Source organism: Cervus canadensis, chromosome 1 (assembly GCF_019320065.1).
Source record: "Cervus canadensis isolate Bull #8, Minnesota chromosome 1, ASM1932006v1, whole genome shotgun sequence".
Classification (NCBI taxonomy): domain Eukaryota; kingdom Metazoa; phylum Chordata; class Mammalia; order Artiodactyla; family Cervidae; genus Cervus; species Cervus canadensis.
Window position 1 is genome coordinate 35,738,947 of NC_057386.1, and position 23,763 is coordinate 35,762,709.

At 42.3% G+C, this 23,763-nt stretch overlaps 1 protein-coding gene across 2 annotated transcripts in view; it reads left to right on the forward strand.

The window, feature by feature from the left end:
- Nucleotides 1-23,763, forward strand: part of ZZEF1 (zinc finger ZZ-type and EF-hand domain containing 1) — a 92,298-nt gene that overhangs the window by 7,644 nt on the left and 60,891 nt on the right. For both annotated transcript variants that reach the window (XM_043477515.1, XM_043477525.1), the window contains exons 2-13: nt 609-753; nt 4,159-4,353; nt 5,883-6,054; nt 7,378-7,577; nt 9,094-9,304; nt 11,249-11,365; nt 12,274-12,452; nt 14,415-14,513; nt 15,721-15,812; nt 16,188-16,336; nt 20,432-20,543; nt 22,031-22,246. In XM_043477515.1, coding sequence (XP_043333450.1) covers nt 609-753; nt 4,159-4,353; nt 5,883-6,054; nt 7,378-7,577; nt 9,094-9,304; nt 11,249-11,365; nt 12,274-12,452; nt 14,415-14,513; nt 15,721-15,812; nt 16,188-16,336; nt 20,432-20,543; nt 22,031-22,246 — 1,887 coding nt within the window. The remainder of the gene's footprint in view (nt 1-608; nt 754-4,158; nt 4,354-5,882; nt 6,055-7,377; nt 7,578-9,093; nt 9,305-11,248; nt 11,366-12,273; nt 12,453-14,414; nt 14,514-15,720; nt 15,813-16,187; nt 16,337-20,431; nt 20,544-22,030; nt 22,247-23,763) is intronic.

A 23,763-nucleotide genomic window follows, 5' to 3' on the forward strand; every position in this document is an offset into this window, starting at 1 on the left:
GTCCTACATGCTGGGCAGCACAGCCAAAAAAAAAAAAAGGAGCTGAGGCTTATGGAGGCAAGGGAGTGTGTTGTGTGAAGTCACATGGCCAGCTAGTGACAGAGCAGGATTCAAGCCAAATCCCATGCTGTACCCAGTTCCCCAACATGAGCAGGGTGAAATTAGATTATTGTTAAAGGTTAGTGTATACAGGGCTGTAAAGTAGATAAACCAAATTAGCTCTCAGGTCCAAAGAGAGTTTAAAATAAAAAGCCCTACTTAACCTGAGATGCTACCTAAGCCAATGCTTTGTGTTTGGCACTTTGTAACCAGTTGAACATTTTTGCAGTGATTGCTTTCTTCTGAAATTATCTGGGAACAGGGGGCTTACTCTCTTGAAAGAGACGAGATGACGATGTTGGATGTTGTGCCTACAGGTAACAATACTTGTCCACACACGTTTTGCAGAACATCGTGAGTTACTATCCCAAACTTATTTGTTCTTTGAATGATATATCTGAACTCTTCCCACAACAATAACAACAAAAATCACTGGTCTTAAGAAGTGTCAGTTATTCAAAATTTGGAACCCATACATACCTGATTTTCTTGCCTCTCTTGTCTTGTAGGCCTTTGCCCAGTTTGATGCTGAGGGTGATGGTACGGTTGATGCTGAGAACATGTTGGAGGCCCTCAAGAATTCCAGTGGAGCTAACCTTCAGGGAGAGCTGAGCCACATCATCAGACAGTTGCAAGCCTGCTCTCTTGTTCCAGGTGAGGCCCTCATCTGAGGGCTGAATGCTGAAGAATGCTCTCTTAGAGCTCAAATGAGCTTTGCTGTAATATGGGTTGTAATTAGACAAGCTTGTGGGCACCATGAAATAGTCATGATTTTCTGATAGCCTTCACTAAGCTTGTGATCTGAATGTGTGTTGAGTGTAATCATTTCTTGTGTTCCCCACACAGCGGTGGCTGAGCAGTTCTCCCATCTTTATGAACCGTTGTCATGAGGCTACCTTCCTTACTGGATCTCTGTGTTTCACTCTCTCGAGAAGTCTTCCCTGGCCCCAGTTGTAGGCTTTTTTAGCATTGTGTATTTGTTTTTGTTTTTGTTTTTTGCACATATCACTGTGCTAATTAATTAATTATTACTCACATGTTTGTAAATATCTGACTTCACTTTTGTCCTGTGAGCTCCACGAGGGCAGGGAACCTTCTCTTTTACTTCTGCTGAGTCCTCACATTTAGTAGTTTGGCACTTGGTAGGCACCCAGTTTTTTTAATTTTTAGAAAGCCATTGCTCTGAAATTTGTGAGAATAAAAATAGCTTAAAATGAAACAGTACCTCTGCATTGTCTCTATGAAAAAACTTTGTCTATATTTTTTGATGGTTTTATTTAGGGAGCTCAGAAACAGAATCAAAATAATATTACCTTTTCTTGTTTTTTTTCTAGTGAGAAAGCAATTGAGTTTGAAAGGAAAAGATGAAACTTGGCATGTCATCCTTTTGGTTCAGTTCATTTTATCCAGGAGCTTTCCTGCTTTTGCACTTGGAGTCATAATATTTAGCACAGAGGATCTCAGGCAGCAGGGAGGCAAACAGACTTGTTGGATCCATAAATGTAACTCTGATTGACCTCTCCGGCTTCCTACTGAGGATGTATTGAGCTAAGGAAGGAGGGTTTCTGTATATTAATGAAGAATGCCTACTTCTGCTCTTCTTCAAATTGTCTTGAATTACGTAATTTTTATAGAGCATTATAGATAGCCTGACATGTTAATTTTTCTCCTGTCCTCATGGCAGTAAAAATTACACTTTGAATTATGCATAGCTAACTTTTGGCATTTCGTATTACCCCCACCTCTGTATTACCAGCATATGGGTAGCCTCAGGAGCTTTATTTGAACACCTTAAAGAGGTGTTTGGGAGGAGAGGAAAGGAGTGGAGACCAGGGGACCCAGCAACACTTAGCGCGTTGTTGCTCTGGGTGACCCTAAGGGGCGGTGGGGTTAGGCTCGAAAAACTAGGGGGCCAGACCTTCTCTAGCAGGGTTGTGACTTAGGACTTTCTACTGAAATATTTTATATTTTATTTTAACTTAAAAGAGTTTTCCTTTTTTTAAAAAAAAAAAAATCACAATCCTAGGCTGAAACTTGGCGAGCTGAGCTCATCTCTCTGGTGGAATCCCACGTTCCTGGTCCCTCTGTCTAACCTAGACTGACACTTACTCCTTTCGTATCTCTTTGTATGAGTGCTGAATGGTTAAAAAAGTGACAGCCCATTTACCAGATTCATTGCTTGTTTCACCATATGATAAAAGTTTTCCCATTACAAGCATCAGTCTGTTGGGAGCAGATCAGTGCAGTACCAGCAGCGTCATCGCATGAAGTCTGGGTATTACCCTGGGTGTCCGTTAAGAGGAACTGACAGAGGAGATACGAGGGATGGCGTAAACTTCTGGGGCTTGGGAAATCAAACCAGGGGCTCCTGGTTTTGTGTAGAGGCAGAATCAGATGGGCCACTTCTAGGGCACAGTTTCTCCTCAGGCTCATGTTCAGCTTCAAAAATTAAAGCAGTTTCCTTCTGCTCTAATATAATCTTTTTGTTTCACACTTAAAAGCAGTTTCTCCTGCGGACTTCTGGAATCGTGCTCTAGGTGCTGCTCACTTGGGTGTGCTCAGCTTGTGACAGTTCATCCAGTAATACAATGATAATATATGTACTTTTGTTTTAATTAGAAAGTAAAAGAGAAACAAACAAACAAAGAAAACCTTCCCCAAATCTATAAGCATGTCTGAGCTCCAGGAAAAGCTGCCGTGTTTATTCTCTCTTCACTTAACTGTCTGGGTCATGTGCACCTCAGTTGAAAGCTTGTTATTGAAGCTGAACCTACAATAACAAGACCAGGATTCCAGAAGTCTGCAGGAGAAACTGCTTTTAAGTGTGAAACAAAAAGATTTTATTAGAGCAGAAGGAAACTGCTTTAATTTTTGAAGCTAAACATGAGCCTGAGGAGAAATTGTGCCCTAGAACCGGCCCATCTGATTCTGCTTCTTCCCTTGTGGCTCAGCTGGTAAAGAATCCACCTGCAATGCAGGAGACCTGAGTTCGAAGCCTGGGTTGGGAAGATCTCTTGGAGAAGGGAAAGGCTACCCACTCCAGTATTCTGGCCTGGAGAATTCCATGGGCTGTATAGTCCATGGGGTTGCAAAGAGTCAGACACAACTGAGCGACTTTCACTTCACTTCAGACATGGCCTGTTTTGTGTTTTTGAAAGGTTACATAGGTTAACATCAGAGAAAATGCAGCCAGGGGAGCCACTTAGGATACCTGGGTGGGTGTGTGAACGGAGGTGTTGAGGCCAGAGTCTGGACCGTGAGCAGAGGGAGGGACAGATGGAGGAGCCTTCAGAGGGGCCACTGCGGAGAGAGAAGACTGGAGTGGTGGAGGGAGCGCTTGAAAGCAGTGCAGGGGCTATTTCCAGTCCTGCCGCCTTGTTGCTGACCCGGAGTGTCACCTGAGCCTCATTTCCTCAGTTGTAAGAGGAGGGTACCAGACCCTTTGGTGCCTTCTCCTCTCCACCCTCCACCGCCACCATTTACTCTGGGGACTGACTGAAATGATGTCTGTGGAAGAACCTCGAAAACTATAAAATGCAGTCAGGAATTGTGGTCAGGGTAATGGTTGTATTTTCATTATCATTATCTTCTGTAGCTTAGCATAAAAGCAGTCACACCATTACACTCTAACGTGATGAACTTTATTCCTAGCCTATATTCAATATGCAAAACTTTTTCAAAAATTTCTAGTTAGTATTTAAATTTATAAATTAACCTTATAAAAATTGGAAACTTGGATGGAAAGAAATAATCATTATTCTAAGTCTTCTAAAATTTCTGTGAAACTACAGTGAAATTAATTTTGAAATTGAGATCACCACTGGTTCATTTCTTTTTTTTTTTTTTTTGGTGGGGCAGGCAGGGTCCTGCCCTCCCCGCCCCCTGGTTCATTTCTTAAAAACGTCCTTAGATTTTTAAATGATTAAAGCTGAAACTACCAGAGAGGATTCTTAATGGCTGCTTTTGATTCAGATAATTCCTCTAGGCCGCCAGGCAGGGGATGTGGAACCTATTGTGGTAGGTTCCCAAAAACATAAAAAATGGACTTTTTCTGCTTAGGTTTCATAGACATATTTTCAGAGTCCAAGGAGGGCCTGGATGTCCATGCGGCGATGATCCTGCGCTTCCTGCATCGCAACCGGCTCTCCAGCACCGTCATCCCCTACCCCATGTTGGACCACTGCAATAACATGAGCACCATGAGGGCCTCTGTTCTGAAGGAGTCTCTGGATCAGCTGGTACAAAAAGAAAAGGGTATGTGCGCGGGGGTGGGGCTGTTCTTGAGGATGCCTGGTGATCATTTCTTCCAAGTGAGTGTTTATTGACAGGATGAGCCAGCCCTCCTCCCTGCTTTTATTTATGAAAATATAGTGACCAGTTTGTAGCAGAAGAATGTGAACTGCTCTCCCTTTCCCTTTCCTTCCCCTCCCCCTTGCCTTATTCTTAACCCAACTGCTTTCTCATCACCCAAGTCTCCGCTCAGATGTGGCAGGCCTCTCCTCATTACTCTTGACTGATGCCCCCACTGCCTCCACTTCCCCTCTTTGGTCACAATCCCCTTTGCAGGTTTAAAAGTCTAAATGGCACTTATTACCTGAAGTTGTAGCATTTTTATTTACTTGCATTTTTGTCTGTCTTATTCACTTCATTATCCTTGGGACCCAGAACTATGTTTGCCACACAGTAGGTGCTCAGTGAATAGTTGTTGAATAAATGAGGGAAGCCACTACAGACTCACTGGTGACCACAGCAAAAGTTGATAATGTGAATTGGCGGGTCCGTGGAGTCTCACAGTCTAGAAATAGACCCAGTTGCATGTGGGAACATGGTACCAGATGTAGTTAGTTAGCATTACAAGTCAGGGCAGGAAGTGAATTAGCCTACAAATTGGGTTAGGGAACTGGTTAGACATTTGGAGAAAAAAATAAAACTAGATTCTTAACCCACTTAATCAAATAAATTTCAGATGGATTAAAAAGTTCAACCAAAAAGAAAGCTGTAAGAGTGCTAGAAGGAAGGAGTTCCACTTTATAAAAGCCCTGACATGGGAAAACCTCTCTAAGTGGGACATGAAACTACAAAAGAAAAGATCAGTAAGTTAGACTGTATGTAAATTTAAAGTTCTGTAAAGCAAAAACATATCATAAGCACAGTCAAAAGACAGATAACATTTTATGGAACAAAGGTATATTTTGTAACATTGTGGCAGTGTTTTTTTTTTTAACTAACTCTGACCTTGGGCAATTACTTAATCGCCTTAGTTTCCTCATCTCTAAAATGAATTAATACATAGAAAATGTGTAGAAAAATGCCTGGTTCACAGTAAACAGTCAATAAATATTACTTATTATGTGTGTGTGTGTATACATTACATAATATATACAAAATGTATAAATTGATAAGAAGACTTGTGACCCAGTAACAAGTAGATGAGGATAGGACAAAGCCATACTCAGAAACACAAGTGGCTTATAAACAAGTGGCTTAAAAAGTCTCACTCATAATTAAAGAAATGTAAGTTAAAACTGCAAGACACCATTTTCATCTCTTGGTTAGTTTTGCAAATATATCAGTGATTTATGCTGTACTACAACCAACCCGTGGAACAGTCCTTGGCCAATTTCTTCTTTATACATGTTGTCCAATTTAGAAGGAGATTTTACAGAGCATTTATTTTTCTAGGGCCAAAGTGCCAGGAATATTTCTGTTAGATATTTTAAATGACCTTTTTAAAAAATGCTTTGTGAAAAAGATGTCATGATAAAATCTGGTTTTTCTCACAGAGAGCCCTGGAGATCTAACTAGAAGCCCAGAGATGGACAAACTCAAGTCTGTTGCGAAGTGCTACGCTTACATAGAGACATCCTCCAACCCTGCCGACATTGACAAGATGACAAATGGAGAAACCTCATCCTACTGGCAGTCAGATGGCAGCGCCCGATCACACTGGATTCGGTGGGTGCCACAATACCAGATTCTTGGGTGAAGGTCCAAGGAAATTACCTGCTTTCTTTCTCTTACCCTGTCAATGTGTTAAAAAAATCATTTTTTAAAATTTTAGACTATTTTTTAACTTAACTGCCTAGTTTTTTTCTTCTTGTGATTATCTGTGAAGATGCTGTAAGAATTGAGTTAAAAGAATCATGTGAAATTATATAACCATGTTCGTATATTCATAAATATGGATAATTTCTTTACTGGTATTTTAAGGGAGAAAATTAACATTTGACTAGTATTTATGATACTAATTTCAGACATTTTTCACTAGTTTTTCAGGAAGGTTAGTGTCACAAGGAACAAGGGATACTTTTCTTATATCTGATGTGATTTTAAGATCATTTCTACACATTTAGTGCATGCAACTAGGTTGGCCAGTTTGGTAGAGAAAGAGGGAATGGGTGGTCAAGAATCCTGAAGTGAAACTGACGACAGTCAACTGTGATGTTTCTATATGTTCTGAAGCTGCTGTCTAAAATATCACCTGTCCCATCAGAAAATGGGCTGATTTCAGTTGGTGGAAATAGAAATAATTACTGTTTTCTCATAAAGGATAAATAAGCTCTTTAGCCATCTATACATGAGCAAATCTACTCAGTTCTTTGGATACAGTTAGAACTTGCTTCATACTGGGTAAAGGAATTTTATTAGAATGTTCATATTATACTTTCCTGCCTGTACTGGTATCTTAAAAGGAAATAGAGGGTGTCCCTGGTGGCTCAATGGTAAGGAATCTGCCTGCCAGTGCAGGAGACATGGGTTCGGTGCCTGATCCGGGAAGATCCCATATGCCTCGGAGTAACTGAGCCTGTGCGCCAGAACTATTGAGCCTGTGCTCTAGAGCCTGGGAGCCAGGACTCCTGAGCCCCCGTGACACAACTCCTGACACCTGCACCCCTAAAGCCTGAGCTCCACAGCAAGAGAAGCCACTGCAGTGAGAAGTCCAGGCACACCACAGCTAGAGAGTAGTCCCCACTTGCCACAACTAGAGAAAAGCCCGAGCAGCATCAGAGACCCCGCCCAGCCAAAAATACATACATACATAAATAAAGTTTAAGCCTTAAAAAAAATAAAGAACTAGAAGATTGATCTTGAACTGAAAGGAATTTTAGAAACTTGGGAAGGTCATAAGAACTTTGAAACTAGTAGCCAGCTTTTCAAGTTAGTTGCTTTTAGGGGAGTCAGTCTTTGGGTATATATCACCTATAAGATCTTGGAAGTGGGACTTGTGGGCCCTGCCAGTTCTCAGCCTGTATTCTGCTTTCTTTTTGTGTTTTCCAGTTTAAAAATGAAGCCAGATGTCGTACTCAGGCACCTGTCCATTGCCGTGGCGGCCACTGACCAGAGCTACATGCCACAGCAGGTGACCGTAGCTGTGGGGAGGACGGCCAGCGATCTTCAGGAAGTCCGCGACGTGCATATTCCCAGCAATGTCACTGGCTATGTGACACTGCTGGAAAATGCCAACATCAGTCAGCTCTGTGAGTCAACCAAGAGGCACCTTGCCCTTCTAACTAAGAGGACTGGAGGGGAGGAAGGAAGTCCTGTTTTTTTGGCAGGAAGACCTCTGAAGTAGAAAGGCTGTTTGTTTTTCTTTGGAGATCTGATTTGCTTCTCATCATGTACATCAAAGTGCTCATTATTTCACCTATTCAGTGTTTTGAAAAGTTATAGAAAAGCAGTAGTCTTTTTTTTTTTTTTTTTTTTGATGCTTTTTTTTTTTTTTTAATTTTTTTATTAGTTGGAGGCTAATTACTTCACAACATTTCAGTGGGTTTTGTCATACATTGACATGAATCAGCCATAGATTCACAAAAGCAGTAAAGTCTTTTTAAATGAAAAAAATTTTTTTTCTTATTAGAAAATTAGAAATATTTACACAAACAAAAAATTATTCAAAATCCCACTACTCAGGGATTGTAACTGTGAATTCATTGGTATGGATCCTTCCAGACCTTTTCTTATATTTGTGTATGTATATAAATATACACACACAGACATATATATATATTTTTTAACTTAAAAATAGGTTTGCATATATATATTTATGTATATCTTTACGTATCTTTTTACAAAAGTGACATTTCGTTCATGCTGATTTGTAACTTTTTAACTTGTCTTATCATATATTCATGCACACCTTTACTTAGTGTTGTTAAGATTGTGCCTTAATTTTAACAAGCTTTTTCTTCTTGGACATTTCGGTTGTTTCCATTTTTATACTATTATAACCTTGCTTCACACACAGGGTTTTGGAAATAATCACAATTCTGTGATTTTTTTCCAGGCTTATTTCATTCAGGGAGCCGGAATGCTTCATGTTTTGTCTCATTTCTCCTAATGCTTTCCTGGGCCAAAAGAAGTGTTCTTACTTTGCTCAGAGGAACTGAGGCCTAGGGAGGTAGAGTCTTTGTGTCTCACCCCTAGGCAAAGAAGTAGTTAAGCTTGTGGAGTAGCAGCTTCCTGTCTTACACTGTGGTGGTCTTTTCTCTAAGTTGTGTCCCTTTTAACTTCTCACCTCCTCCTCTCCAACCCAAATAAGAAATTCTGACAGCTCTTAAAAGTGAGTCATGCCTATGTCATCTATTGGGACTTGATTATTAAAAAGAAATTTTCACAACAGCTATGAGCCAGCTGCTGTTTTATAATTAAATCTAGACATTTTCTTACCATGTGTTTAGCCAGGATTTTAAAAATACAGTTTTGTGTTGATTTTCAAGAGTCATAAATTCCTTTGAAGCGTTGTGATGTAAAGATTTAAGCCACCCTTAATTTTACACGTGATACTTTTGACTCCTTAGATTAGTCACTGCTCTTTTGACAAATTGATTGTATATGTGCTCCATTGCACACACCATTTATTTCTGGCATCAAAATGTATCTTCAGCATTTTTTTTTTCGAAATGTGAATTACTCTTTTGCTTTTAGTTGGAAGCCTAGCATTTGCCGAACTGAAGAAGTTAATCCAATGCTGAATTTGTTGTTTGCGCTTGACAGATGTCCAGATTAACATAAAGCGTTGTCTTAGTGATGGATGTGACACTAGAATTCACGGTCTGAGGGCTGTTGGCTTTCAGAGAGTCAAGAAGTCTGGGGTCTCAGTCTCAGATGCTTCTGCAATATGGTATTGGTCTCTACTGACGTCTCTGGTGACGGCTTCCATGGAGACAAATCCTGCGTTTGTCCAGACGGTGCTGCGCAACACTCAGTAAGTCACTGGCTTTCCGGGCCCGTCACGGCGTGCTTACTCTCCTGCCGGCAGGGCGCGTCACTGCGCACCCTCGACCTTTGAGATTCAGTCAGTAGCCGAGCCCCAGGTGCCCTGCTGTCTCCTGTTTGTGCCTTCAGCTTCAGGCTTGGTGGGGGTGGGGCTGGGTCACATATGCCATCCCTGTTCCTTATCTGCTGGGGGACAGTTGCTTGCATTTATATGTTTATATGGGATAAAACACCTTCAGATGCTATACATTTTTTACCTACTTACATTGCAATATGTATGTGTAAAAATTATCCCTATTTTACAGTCAAGTGTACTGTGACCTTTCCTGGGTACATGACCAAGCAATGATGGATCAGCTAGAGGTCTTTGGACCTTGGCCCTAGGTTGAAGGTTCTTTTCACAAAAGAGTCAAATCTTTTCAAGGGCACCAAACTAATCTATTTTTAAATGTAAAGCACCTTTGGAAATTTTCTTTTAAAAAACTATTAGGGTGGACTTGCCTGGCTGTCCAGTGGTTAAGACTCGGCGCTTACACTTCAGATGGTGTAAGTTCGTATTTTGTGAGGAGGTACTTGGAGACTCTGTAAATATCGCATTCCTCATTAGACTTTACTTGACGTGACTCATGATTCCTATTTTACTCCTGGAGTTGTTATCCATCACAGCGCTGCTTCTCAGATTGGCCCAGATTTGGCCAATAGGAACTCGAACAGTCTGGTTCATGTGTCCTTTTGACATGTCCTCATCTTGGAACTCTTCCTTGGATCAAAATATTCCAGGCTTACCTTGAATGTTCCCTGCCATAGTCCTAGAATTAGCCTTTTTTCTCAAGAGTCGTGGTCACTTTTAGTGGAGAGTTGTGTTTATGAACTGAACAAACTAAACCCATTGCTGTTGGAGTATTGCTTCTCTCAGTGGACACAGCTGGGAAATATATGTGTATGAGTAATAGACACATGTGTATACATAGACACAGTGACTCCTGTGTTTATTTCTTGTCTGTAACACTGAGAACTCTTGAGTTTACACTGATACTTCTAATCCAGTACTACCATGTTCATTGTGATTTTCTCTCTTTCTGTGTTTGTAGCTCCCTGCTATGACTGTGAGCAACTTGGCTCACATCAACCCTGATATATTTACTTATTTAAAGAGTCCCACTCCGTATAACCAGCCTCCCAGCTCCCCGGCCCTTGCCTAAACACCCTCCTCACCTTCTTAGGGCTGGCATTCCACACCAGGCTGTCTCTTTGCTCAGTACCCTGCTCTAGTACCTCACTGGGCCACCATGTGCCCCACCCAGGCACACACGAGTGCCTGCCTTGCATAGCCCTACGCTATGGACTGAATTTTCAGGAAGGAGAAGAGGATGAGTTTCCTACCTTGTTTTTGTGGTGTGGAGTTATGCCAAGTTGTCAAAGATCAGATATATTTAAAGTTTATATGCCTGATATTGTCTTCACAACAGGTTAGGTGGATTCTCTGTGGATGCCTTCTTTATCTACAAACAGTATTTAGAATGCCGTTCTCAAGTCTAAAATTTAAAAAACATATATTTCTGAGTTAAACAACTCGAATTCCAAAATTTCAACTGAAGTGAGCAACTGAATACCAGAGTCGTGTGTATTCTTAAAGAAAACTCTTAAAGAAACTGTTTTAAGAGATTCTTAAACTCTTTAACTCTTCAAGAAATTCTTAAAAGGAACTCTCAAAAAAAAAAAAAGAAAACCAATTAAACAGTTTAGCACTAGGACCCCTGTAGGAAAAAGGCTGATTTATATTATATGCCAGGTTCTCTGTAGGAACACTGTTTCTTAGTAAGGGTTTAATCCAAATAAGCTTCCAACAATGTATTTTTATTTGGTCTAAAATTATATTAATAAATTTATCGTTGGCCTGGGTTTGTTCTGAATGTGCACCTTACACTTCTAGGAAGGCACTGCAGCACATGCCTCCGCTGTCCCTCTCACCAGGATCTACAGATTTCTCCACTTTCCTGTCTCCCAATGTTCTGGAAGAAGTGGACAGCTTCCTCATAAGGATTACTAGGTGAGAACTCAAGGTCGATAAGTGGGGTAGGGGGAGATGGGGGACTGGTGTTGGTGGCAGATAGAGGGCATATGTGCTTCTCAAGTCTTTTTTTTTTTTTTAATTTTTCAGTGTTTCATTTTTTAGTGACTGAAGAGAAAGTGAAATAACGGTGCCCTCCATTAACTAGCAGTGTCCCCTGACCTCAGGAATTGGGGATGGGGGCGGAGTAGTCCTCAGATTAAGCTAGGGCAGAGGTGTCACAGTCCAGAACTCAAAGCCTCTGCGTTCCTTCACACCCCCAGCCCAGCACCTGCTTGCCTCCATGGGCAGGCCTAACAAGCCTGGTTGCCCATAGACCTGGGAAAGGACACCCTGGTAGCTGATAGAGGAGTCGGTTAGTGTGGGGACACTCAGCTCTGTTACAGAGAGCCCTGAGGACGTTACTGTGTTAGAGTACAAACCAGGCCCTGAGACATCTAGACAGTTTTAAAAGTTTCAGGGTAATGTGTTTAAGAAACTAGATAAGCGTGACATGGAGTAGATCTGAAATACATTACTGGTGCTTGAAGGAAAAAGCCCTTAGCTGTCTGAGCAAGCCAGGTCATTACTCAAGGCTTCTTGATAGCAGGCGCTTATTGCAACAGCCTATTTATTTTTGGTTTATAAAGTTGGACTTCTTGAAATTGATAGCATTATTTTATACTTACAGATTAAGGTTACAGAGGTGAGGATTTTATTTCCTATTCCTCCAGACCGATTTAGTTTTTCTTTAGGATATCTTAAGGATTTTCAAAAAGTGTTTCTGGTATATGGATAAAGCTTATGGCAGGTTGATTTTGCTTTTGGTGATCAGTTACACAAAGTTTGAACTACCTGGATTTTTTCTCGTTTTAAGAAGTGAAACGCTTTCTGCTCTTTGCTTGTAGCTGCCGTTCTACTCCAGAGGTGGAGCTGACTCTTCTGGCCTTTGCACTAGCAAGAGGAAGTGTTGCCAAAGTGCTGAGCTCTCTGTGTACTGTCACTGATCACCTGGACACACACTATGACGCCTCATCTCTCATCTCATCCATGGCATTGGTCAGGCAGAACCTGCTCCTTAAATACGGTAAGTGACCTCGGCAAGGTGCACAAAGATGCATAAAACCATCACCAGCGGGGGGCCTTCTGGCATCTTCTTATCTTGTTGGGTAGTAGTTTGTGGGCTGGGTCTTTGTAGTTATACTGTGGTTTCTGGAGGAACATGTCTTCTTTGACTAGGGAGGGAGATGTTGGTTCATTTTTGGATGCATTAGCAGAAAAGAAACTTGAGTATTCACTGCACTGCACTACCAGGATTCACTGACCTAATGACTGAGGCTTGGTGGCCATTTGAATGCCAGACCGGGAGCGAAGGATCCTTGTCTTGGAATGCATCCCTCTGCATCCTCGTGATAGCTGATAGCTGTTGGAATGACATATATGGGCAGACATACATGCCAGCCTCCGCTTTCCCTCCTGAGCCCAATGGCAATCCATCTTAGCACTTTTCCACTGATCCAGGTTGGAGCTTCTTTCTTAATCCTTCTCAACACAGGAGTCTGTACAACTCCTCCCAGATGACTGCACTTGACACGTGCCATCCTGGCCTCTAGGGCTAAAGCTTCTGTCCACAGAGCACAGCGTTGAGTCCCATCCCGTCAGAGTACTGTGATCATTCCTTGTGGTATTTGTTGTTGTTGTTCAGTTGCTCAGTTGTGTCCAACTCTTTGTGACCCCACACACTGTATCCTGCCAGGCTCCTCTGTCTGTGATTTCCCAGGCAAGAATACTGGAGTGGGTTCCCATTTCCTTCTCCAAAGATGATATTTGTACCTTTGCCTTAATATTTCCTAATAGTTTACTTAAACTTTTAATTTTTTAAGTCAGACAATAGATATCATGTAAATCCAGTCACCCCCTCCCCAATTTTGGGAAGATCATTTTTTTTTTGGAAAAGTTGGGACCCATGGCCGGATGGGAGAGATCTATCTGGAAAATATTCTCCAGAGAAGTTTTCGATTCAGTTTAGCTGTCATTTGGGCAGAGAGCCCAAACAGGGGAGGAACGCCTAGGGGGGCTGTTCATTATTGATAGTGTTCTAGTTCCGGTTTGGTTTATAGGTTAATAGGGTCATAGAGTTTTCATTATATTACTCAAACAAAAGAAAATGTTGTTAGATCATTATAGTAAAAGTTGATCTGTGTAATTTTGAAAACTTCCAAAATTTGCCTGGAGATAATTTTATTTTTAATTGGAGGATAATTGCTTTACATTGTTGTGTGGCTTTCTGCCATACAACAACATGGATCAGTCATAAGTAAGGATACATCCCCTCCCTCTTAAGCCTCCCCACTCCGCCACCCCACCGCACCCCTACCACCCTGCCCCTACCACCCCGCCCCTCTAGGTCGTCACAGAGCACCAGGCTGAGCCCCCGTGCTATACCGCAGGCTCCCACTAGCTGTCTGCTTCACACATGGTAGTGGATATATGTCAGAGCTACCCTCCCAGTTTGCCCCACCCTCTCCTTCCCCCACTGTGTCCGCAAGTCTGTTCTCTGTGTCTGAGTCTCTATTTCTGCCCTGCAGATAGGTTCATCAGTATTATTTTTCTAGATTCCATAAATATGCATTAATATATGATATTTGTTTTTCCATTATTTATATATTTAAATGCAGTTACAATAAAATTCATTATTGACTCCCAAACAGTGTCTTAGGAATTCCTCTCTCCTCCTGCTCAACACACAGCTACGTTAGTCTGTGTTATTAATCTATGTCTTACAATATGCTTTGTTTTTGACTGGTCCGTTATTCTAGAGTGATTCTTTTTGGAATTACTTATTCTTTGTTTCTTTCAGGAGAGCAGAACAGGGTAGTATCACCTTTTATCTGATATTACTTCCTATGTTAGCTTTTAAATGGGTCAATTTTTAGTTAGCAATCTGGATGGCCACAGGCTCTCTGTTTCCACTGATGAGCACTCTAGGTTTCATTTTTTCATAGTGCTAGCTTCAGTCTCTCTCGCTTTCTCTCTTTTCTTTGATCAGGGAAACCTCTCCAATTGACTCTTCAGGCCTGTGATGTCAAGGGGAAAGAAGAGAAGTCAGGACCTGAAAACCTGCTTGCTGAGCCGTGGACGAGGGACGGTGAGTGGTGGACCTGCTGGGTTTTAGTGAGTGGAAACGGCCACTGGAGGCCCTGTGGAACCACACTGTGGTCTTTGAAACTTTCAGGACGTGCAGCCTTCACTGCCGCTGTGCTTCAATTGGCGTCAGTGGTTCCTGAACCGTTTGTGTGCTCTCTTTACTGCAGTGTTGCCATCTGCTAGGCATCAGTCACCTGTAACAACTTAAAAGTACTTGAATGTTCACATTATACATTAGCGAGGGGACCACTGGATGTTATACAGGCAGGTCGGGGAGAACTCGTTAACACACGGAGACCAATGGGAATGTTAACATGATTCTACAGATAGCCGCAGAATTAGTCAGTCTTCATAAGGAGTAATCAGCTGTGTTCCTATAGACACACTTTTTATTTCTGTGGACAAGAATCATTTGTATTACTGTCATATTGTACAATTTAGAGAATTATCAAGTAGCTCAGAGACAATGAAAGGTGGAGAGAACTCAAAAGAGTGGGCTAAATAAACACTTTGGGGAGGCTTCCCAGGTGGCTCAGTGGTAAAGGATCTGCCTGCCAATGCAGATTGAACATGGGTTCAATCTCTGGGTCGGGAAGATCCCCTGGAGGAGGAAATGGCAATCCATTCCAGAATTCTTGCCAGGAGAATCCCATGGACAGAGGATCCTGGTGGGCTACAGTTCATGGGATCGTAAAGAGGCAGACATGACTAAGGACACATACAAACACACACATTCTTTTCTTGTCCATTTTGAAGACTTTCACAGTCTTTCCTGACAGTATTTGAGAAACTAATTCCTCTCTCAGCCTTTAAGTCTGCTTGCCTCTAACAGCCCAGCCAAACATCAGTCGTGGTTTTAGGAATGGTTCAGAAAGATGATTAACTGTCTAGTCTTTTGTCTCTTTGAATTAAAGTCACAATCTTTATCAACTTTTTATTTCTTTATTGTTGCCTCAGAGCAGGGCTGCCTGTATAGTTGAAAAGATTGTGCTCTGATGAAGTTATACCTGGCCCATTATCTGTTACCTGGTGGTTGATCAGTGGGGTTGCATCTGCCCAGAGAGGAATTCTTTTTCTAAATTTTATGAGAGGACCAGATGGGCTAGATGCCTCTGCCTTAAAGGATATGCCTTGGTTTTGTTAGTCTTAGTTCTTAGGGTTATTACAGATGTATCAGTCATCCTAATGTTAATTTTTCTTTTTTGTAGGTTTTCTTACAGAGACTGGAAAAACCAGAGCAAGTACTATTTTTTCTACAGGAACTGAATCTGCCTTCCAAGTTACTCAGATCAGAATTATGGTAATTCTTCTGCTGCCTTCTTTCAGAAATGTTACTGCTAGTTTTAAAAATAGGGTTGCATTGCAGAAGTCCATGTCACTGACTTTTCATTGATTTTAGTGATTTTTCTGTGTCAGGCCTATAGCAGACACAGGGACACAAAGATGAATAGAGTTTAAGTCTGTGAATGGTGTGAGTGTAAGGATCAAAAATGGTGAGGAATCCTTTCTTGGGAAGCATCTTTCTTACTTTTCCAGGATTTAATGTATTTGAAATCTCTCTTTGTTGGTTTCATTTTTTGCATTAAGTGCTTTGAATTTGACCACATTATTTGGGAACAGAATGGCCACAAAACTCTGGCCCTTCAATGTTCTTTATTTGGATCTCTGTTTGCAGGTTCGACGTGGTGGCATTGGTGCCCAGTGTGGCTTGGTGTTTGCTTACAATTCATCTTCTGATAAATTTCACGCAGAAGAACACTTCAAAAGATTTGAAAAATATGACAAATGGAAGCTTCCAGAGTTCAGGCAATTTGTAAAAAGCAGGTAAGGAACAGAATAAAAATCTTTCTAGTTAATAAGATAATATACATTCTCTTACTGGTGACATATATTTTCTTTATAGAAGAAAAGTTGCTACTAACCCATCTTTAGTAGCCAGGAACATTCATTGCTTTCTGGCAGCATGTGTGAAGACATGTATTTTAATTTGTTCATAGACTTTTACTTGGTCCCTTTCGTGACCGGGTATATAGATCTTCAAAATGGCTGGGTAATGATAGCCATGTGAATTGTGGACAGCCTGAGGTCTTTAGTCTTCTCTAGCCCCTGGGAAATGTACCCCGGCCCCAACTTCCTTCCTCCTGTTTTTGTGCTTTTATTGAAAATAATTATTAAGTACCTGTGATGTGCTCGGCCTGCTGCTAGGCACCAAAGATACCCTCATGGGCAAGTTGGCACAGTCTCTGCTCTACAGAGCCTGCTGTGGAGCTAAGGAGACAGATGGTAAAGCCCAGAGAGTCACTGTGCTGTCCAGGCGAGATAGGTGGGAGGGATCAGGTGTTCTAGGAGCACAGGGCAGAGCACCTGACCTGATCAGGGAAGGCTTCCTAGAGGAAGTGTTGAATTTGGAGGAGTTAAAGTTAATTAACCTCTTGAAGTGGTGGGAGAAGAATGTCCTGAGCAAAGAACAGAGTAGAGTTAAGAACTCAAAGGTGGAGTCTGACCTACTCAAGGGACTGGCGAGCCACACATTGCTGAGGTGTGTGGTGAGGCAGAGAGTGGGGTGAGGTGAAGCTGGAGAGAGAAGAGGGTCAGGTCATTAAAGGCCTTTTGAAAAATAAATAAATAAATAAATGCCTTTTGTCTCTGTTTAAGAGTTGAGACTTTTATCCTGAAAGCAGGGGGGGCAGGAAAAGGGAGTTGGGGATTGTGCTATCCCAGGAGAAGGAGGAGATTGCATGTGTGGTTTGGAAGCACTACTCTGGAGCCTGCTGTGTGAGGCAGGGGCTGGAGGAGAGTGAACAGGGAGGCAGGATGCAATGGGTGAGGCTGTTGCTGTCACCTTGGAGGCCAGAGTATGGGTGACGTCACCTAGAGCTGGGACAGGAGCAATGGAGAGATATGGACCGACTGCAGACATGCTAGAAGGTAGAACCAGCAGGACTTGTTGTGTGTGTGTTAGTCACTCAGTTGTGTCTGACTCTCTGGGACCCCATGGACTGTAGCCTGCCAGGGAAACAGGAGGACCTGATGAGTGACTAAATGTAGAGCAGGAGAGGGAGAAAGCGTAGGGATCAGTGAGTCCTGGGTTTTGACTTGGCAGGAGGGACACTGGTAGTGCCTTTTTCTGAGATAGAACATACTTCTGGAAGGACAGGTTTGTGGGAAGATGATGAGCTCAGTTTTGGCCCTGTTGGCTTTGAGGCTGTAGGAGACGTCTGAGATGTCCCACAGCTAGTTGGATAAGCAGGTCAGGAGCCTGGAAGAGACTTTGTCTTGAGGGCACAGAGAGCAGAAACATTTCAGCGATGGTTTAAAATGAATTCGAAGAGATCATTCTTGAGCATGTGTGCTGGGAAGAGCGCAGAGAGGTCAGTATGCTGAGAGGCACCAGTATTTCAGGGGCAGCAGAGAAACGGGGGCTGATAAAAGTGGCCAGAGAAGCAGCAGGAAAGCCAAGGGAAAGTCGTGGTCAGAGAGGCAGGGAGTGGGCAGCCCTGTTGGATGTTACCCAGGAATTAGTAAGATAAGTCTAGATGCAGTAAGCTAAATCTGCTGGACTTAGCTGCATAGGGCATCGGTGATCTCCTGGTCAGTGTTGCCTCCCTTAGCACTAGTAGCAAGTGAAAACTCACAGAGCTGAGCCTGAGATTTGCTCTTTTTGCTCCTGTATTTCATAGGTAATGGGGTGCTGGAGATTTTCCTATCACCCAGTACTGTACTTGCCTGGAGGATTCCATGAACAGAGGAGCCTGGTAGGCTAAAGTCCATGGGGTTGTAAAGAGTCGGACACGACTGAGTGACTAACACACAGTACTCTACTGGGCTTTCATGGACTTACAAACCACTGAGAATTGTGTCAAATGTGGATTCTGATTCAGTGGTTCTGCATGGGGCCTGAGACCTTCATTTCTAACAAGCTCCCAGGCAACTCTGGTGCTCCCTGTCCATGGATCACACGTAAAATAGCAAGGTTCTAGACTAACTTCCTCTCTCCTCTGGGCTTCCTGTGGTGGCATCTCTGACAAATGCTTATTCAGCCTCCCTGGAATATCCTTAGTGGTGGAGCACTCGGTGCATCTCAGTGATGAGGACTCGTTCGATTGAAATCTTGTAGCTGTAATCTCAACTCAGTGGTCTTAATTCCAGTCCTCTAAATGAAACATCTCTCTCCCATCATGCATACATGCTTTTTAAAAAATGCTTTTCTTTTAAAATAATGATCAGAGATTAAACTGTTTTTAAGTAGCTTTGTCCCACTCCTGGCACATATTAATATAGGTCTTCTTCCCTAAACCTGCTGTTAAACAAGATCTTCCACATCTTATATAGGATTTTTTTTTTTAACCTAAATACAGGTTTATTCACTAGTCCATTGCTGATTTTAGCTCCTGATTCCAGCCTGAGCTACTCTGAAATCCTCATTTACTTGGCCTACATATTATCGGTCCCTCTTCAATTTGGAGATCAAAATGTTAACAAGACATATGTCTGTCTTCTTGCCCTTTTTATTTACCTGCCCTCTTGTCAGACGTCAGTTAGTCAGTATGCTCTGGGACCAGCTTTGGGGTTGCTATACATACTTAAGGACTATACATATTCAGCTCTGTTTTTTCCACCCTGCCTATGAATTGATTTAGTAAGCAAGGTTGCTTCTCCCCCTCTCTGACACCCTGCCAGCTCTTTATATCTCAGAGATTACCTTGATGACTCCCAAAGTGAATTAAAAAGTCCTCAAACACTCAACACTGATGAGAGTCATTGACACGATTTTGGGCTTAGATGGAATACCACTGGTTTTAGGCTTAACTATGTCATGAATGTTTCATGCTTAGAATGACTTATGGTGAGAAGAGAATGTTTTTTCTCTGTCTGTTATAGAACTTCTTCTGGGTCCTTTGTTTTTTTCCTTGCTGTTGTTGTAAATGCCTGTGTTTGCTTATCTTAATCCATACAGAATTACGCATGTGTTGGCTAGCTTGTTAGCTGTAGCACAGACTAAATAAAGTTTTAGGAATGTTACTTGAAAAGACTGCCATTTTCTCCTTCTCATTTATTTAATTCCTAAAAAGGAAGTACCATTCATGTATCAGTTTTTTAAAAGAAATGGCACACAGTTGTGCTTCTTCAGCTTTTGGGTTGAAATGCTTTCCTGTAAGGACTTCTTAAGGAATAAGAAAAAATCCTGAGGCCTGTGAAGGCTGAAGTTTTCCTTTTTTGGAGCTCCAGGATCTGAAAGCTCCCCAGCTTTTACCCTTCAGCTGTTGCAAGTATAAACCTCAGGCCAGTCGTGGATATTTTAGCCAGTCCTGGGGAAAGAAAACTGAACCTGCCTCTCCTTTGACTCTTTCCAGAAACACATACCAGCTGTTGCATTGGACTTTATTCCTGAGTAACTCATCTTAGATACCTTAACTTCAGGTCTCATTCTTCAGATAATCCAGTTATCCAGAGAAGCAAACTTTCTCCTGAATTCTCAGGTCATATTTGGGCCTAATCGTTCAGATGAGGAGGCTGAGAAGTGGGGAGGAAGTTACCACCACTTACCTTGTATACTCAGGCACCAAGTGGCACACCCCAACCTCAGTGGTTAACAGACAGGCCGTCTAAACAAGTTAAATGCCATGTAAAGTGAAAATGAAGTGAAAGTCGCTCAGTTGTGTCCGACTCTTTGTGATCCCATGGACTATATAATCCGTGGAATTCTCCAGGCCAGAATACTGGAGTGGGTAGCCTTTCCCTTCTCCAGGGGATCTTCCCAACCCAGGGATCAAACCCAGGTCTCCTGCACTGCAGGCAGATTCTTTACCAGCTGAGCCACAAGGGAAGCCCAAATGCCGTGTAAGTGGTGCCTTATTTGTTAGACTCTTGAGAAGTTGAGAAATAGGAGAAAGTTTTATGAGTACCTTGTGTTTACAGGATCGGTTGCTCGTCTGATATCCTCAGCGAAGATGATCCCATTGGCTGGTTTGAGCTGGAAGAAGAGTGGGATGAAGCAGATGTCAAGTTGCAGCAGTGCAGAGTTGCCAAAGTAAGCATCAGTGAGTTGTTGCCTTCACGTACCTCCTCACTCCTCCCCTCCTGTTGTCTGTTTTTTTTTTTTTTTTTCCTTTAGATATTTATTCATTTGGCTAGGCCAGGTCTTAGTTGCAGCGTGCAGGATCTTTGAGTTGTGGCATGTAGGATCTAGCTCCCTGACTAAGGATCGAACCTGCACCCCTGCATTGGGAGCACAGAGTCTTAGCCACTGGACTACCAGGAAGTCCCATCCCCTCCTTTTGTCTTATAAGTGTTTATTGAGTGGTCATTGTGTGCTAGACCTATGCCAGCACTGGTACCCTGGAGGTGAATCAGACATGATCGTGACCCTCAAGGAATTCAGAGTCTAGTGGGAGTCACAGATATGTGAAACACTGCGATTGGGCTGAGACATACAGGGTGTTGTCGCCCAGAGGAAAATATTTACCCAGTCTGGAATTCACCAGGGAAGGCTTCCCAGGAAAGTTGGTGTGATGCCAAGTGTTGAAAGTTGATTAAGCTGCTGTCTTTAGCCAGGCTGAGAGGTGTGGAGAAGGGCATCTCAGGCTTAGGGAACAGTTAAGTCCACAGGCATAAGTGCAAGAGAGATGTCTTATTGTAGCTGTGAAAGAAACAGTGATTATCTGACGACTTAATTTTTTGTAATCGCCATTGTAAATCTTAGCAAGAAGCTCAAATAAAAGAAATAAGAATTATCTTTAGGATATATACATAGTAGCTGCTCAGTAAATATTTATGCAACTGAGTAATGGATTCTGAAAGATCCTCAGCAAAGGAGCTTTCACTACAGAGAGTGTGTATAGAAGTTGGGCTTTGAAAATGACTTTAGCTCTGCGAAGACAATGCTGTGTCCTGGGCTCCCAGCACATAGGTTACATGTAACTGGAGGGTTTTGAGATGGTCTTCGTAGGGCAGTCATTGACTGTTTTCACTATATAGCTCTTTTCTGTTTCAAAACAACTGTGCTGGGACTTCCCTGGCGGTCCAGTGTTTAAGACTTCGCCTTCCAATATAGGGTTTGCAGGTTCAATCCCTGGTTGGGGAGCTAAGATGCCACATGCCTCTTGGCTAAGAAAAAAACAAAAACAGAAGCAGTATTATAACAGTTCAATAAAGACTTTAAAAATGGCCCTCATTTAAAAAAGAGAAAGCTTCAAACAAGAAACCCAAGTGACTGTGCCACAGAGCAGACATCTTTCCCTTATTTATCCTGTCTTACTCTGTTTTTGCCTTGAAGAAGGGGTAATGCCATTCTCTTATTGTGATCTTTCCCAGAACCTGACTCCAGCATTTGTATAGTCTCTTTCCTGTTTGCTGTAGATTCTAGACTTATACTTTGTGTCCCCTGTGCTAGGCGTTGTGGGGCCTCATTAATCATGAAAGACACAGGGAGACCTGCCCAGAGTGACCTTCACCTCCCTTTCATCAGTACCTGGAGCTTCTGAGTCCTTCTCATCATGTCTCTCTTGTTCTTTCCAGTATTTGATGGTGAAGTTCCTCTGCACCCGCCAGGAGTCGGCAGAGCGCTTGGGAGTGCAAGGCTTGAGCATCAGTGGGTACCTCCGGCCTGCGAGAGCAGGAGCGGAACAGAGCATCGTCTGTGCCCACTGCAGAAGGGGCACGGAGGAGAGCGTCTGTGGGGCCACACTGCTCCTCAAGACCCTTCAGTTCATCCAGCAGCTTGCCCACGACCTGGTAGCGTTTCCTCAGTTGTTAAACCTTGTTCCCTTGGGAAAAGTCAATGATGTGTTTGGGGGAAGGAATACCATCCCATGAAACCTGGCCCTGCTGAGGCCATGCAGTTTGAATGAGGATGGCAGGCATCACTGCTGTGATGATGTTGGGAATTTAAGGGGAGTACAGTGTGGGGCATTGATGGCATCAGTAAGTGGAAGGTGGAGTGGCCTGTGATCACCATCTTGAGGTTTCCTGGAATAGACTTGCACAGAGATCTTAAAGATGCCCAGCTGGGATTGCCAGGGGTCACTGGGGAGCCAAAGCACATTTATGGGATTTATGTCTTCTATAAGTCCTAGAAGTACTCCTGAAGTGTAGGTGAGTTCTGTCTCTTTATTTTAACTCCGAAAATAATAACAGGATTTTTTAAAAGTTGAAATGTAGTTGACTTATAGTATTAGCTTTAGGTGTACAACATAGTAATTTGATATTTTTATAGATTACACTCCATGCAAAGTTACTATAAAATATTGGCTATATTCCTTGCTATACATTATATTCTTATAACTTAAAATTGATGTTATACCTGATAGTTTGTACCTCTTAATCCCTTCACCTATTTTGCCCTTCCTCTCACTCCTCTTCTCACTGGTAACTAGTTCTGTTCTATATATCTGTGAATCTGTTTCTGTTTTATTATATTTGTTTGTTTCATTTTTTAGATTCCACATATAAGTGAAAGTTTACAGTATTTGTCTTTCTCTGTCTTACTTCACTAGTGTAATACACTCCAGGTCCATCCATGTTGTTACAAATGGCAGAATTTCATTCTATTTATGGCTGATTAATATTCCATTGTGTGTGTGTGTGTGTGTGTGTGTGTATATATATGCCATATCTTCTTGATCTGTTCATCTGTTGACGGACAGTTAGGTTGGTTCCACATCTTGGCTATTGTCAGTAATGCTGCTGTGAACATTGTGTTTTCGATCCTGACTTTTGCAGTCGCTAATGAAAACACAGTGACAACCCACTCAAAGATTTTTGCAGTCGTCACCATAGAGAACGTGGCTTATGTCTCAGGAATCTCATAGCGCTCTTGTGTGTGGGATGCAACAGTGTCTACTCTTCACCTTCATTCTGCTTCATGGCACATCCAGAGACTGATAACTCAGTTTGTATGTGCACTGTTTGGTCTTTGGAGCTCTCCTATCACAGCAGAAAACAGCAGATGAGAGAGAGATGCATAGATGTAGCAAGAGCGTTTACAGCAGGATTGATCTTTCAGCCTGTGTTCAGGGAAGGATCAAAACAAGCTGCAATACGATCCTGGACAGTAGTCATCACCATGTAAAGGTTCCCTCATGTCCCAGGTGTCGTATCTGTGAAGTCAGGGAGCTTTCACAGGGATGTGTGTGCGTATGTTACATGTATATATACACTCACATGCATGTGTACACACACACACATATTTTATAGTTTCACCCAAAAATAGTTATCCACAGATTGTCATTTAAGGGTCACTTCAGTTATGT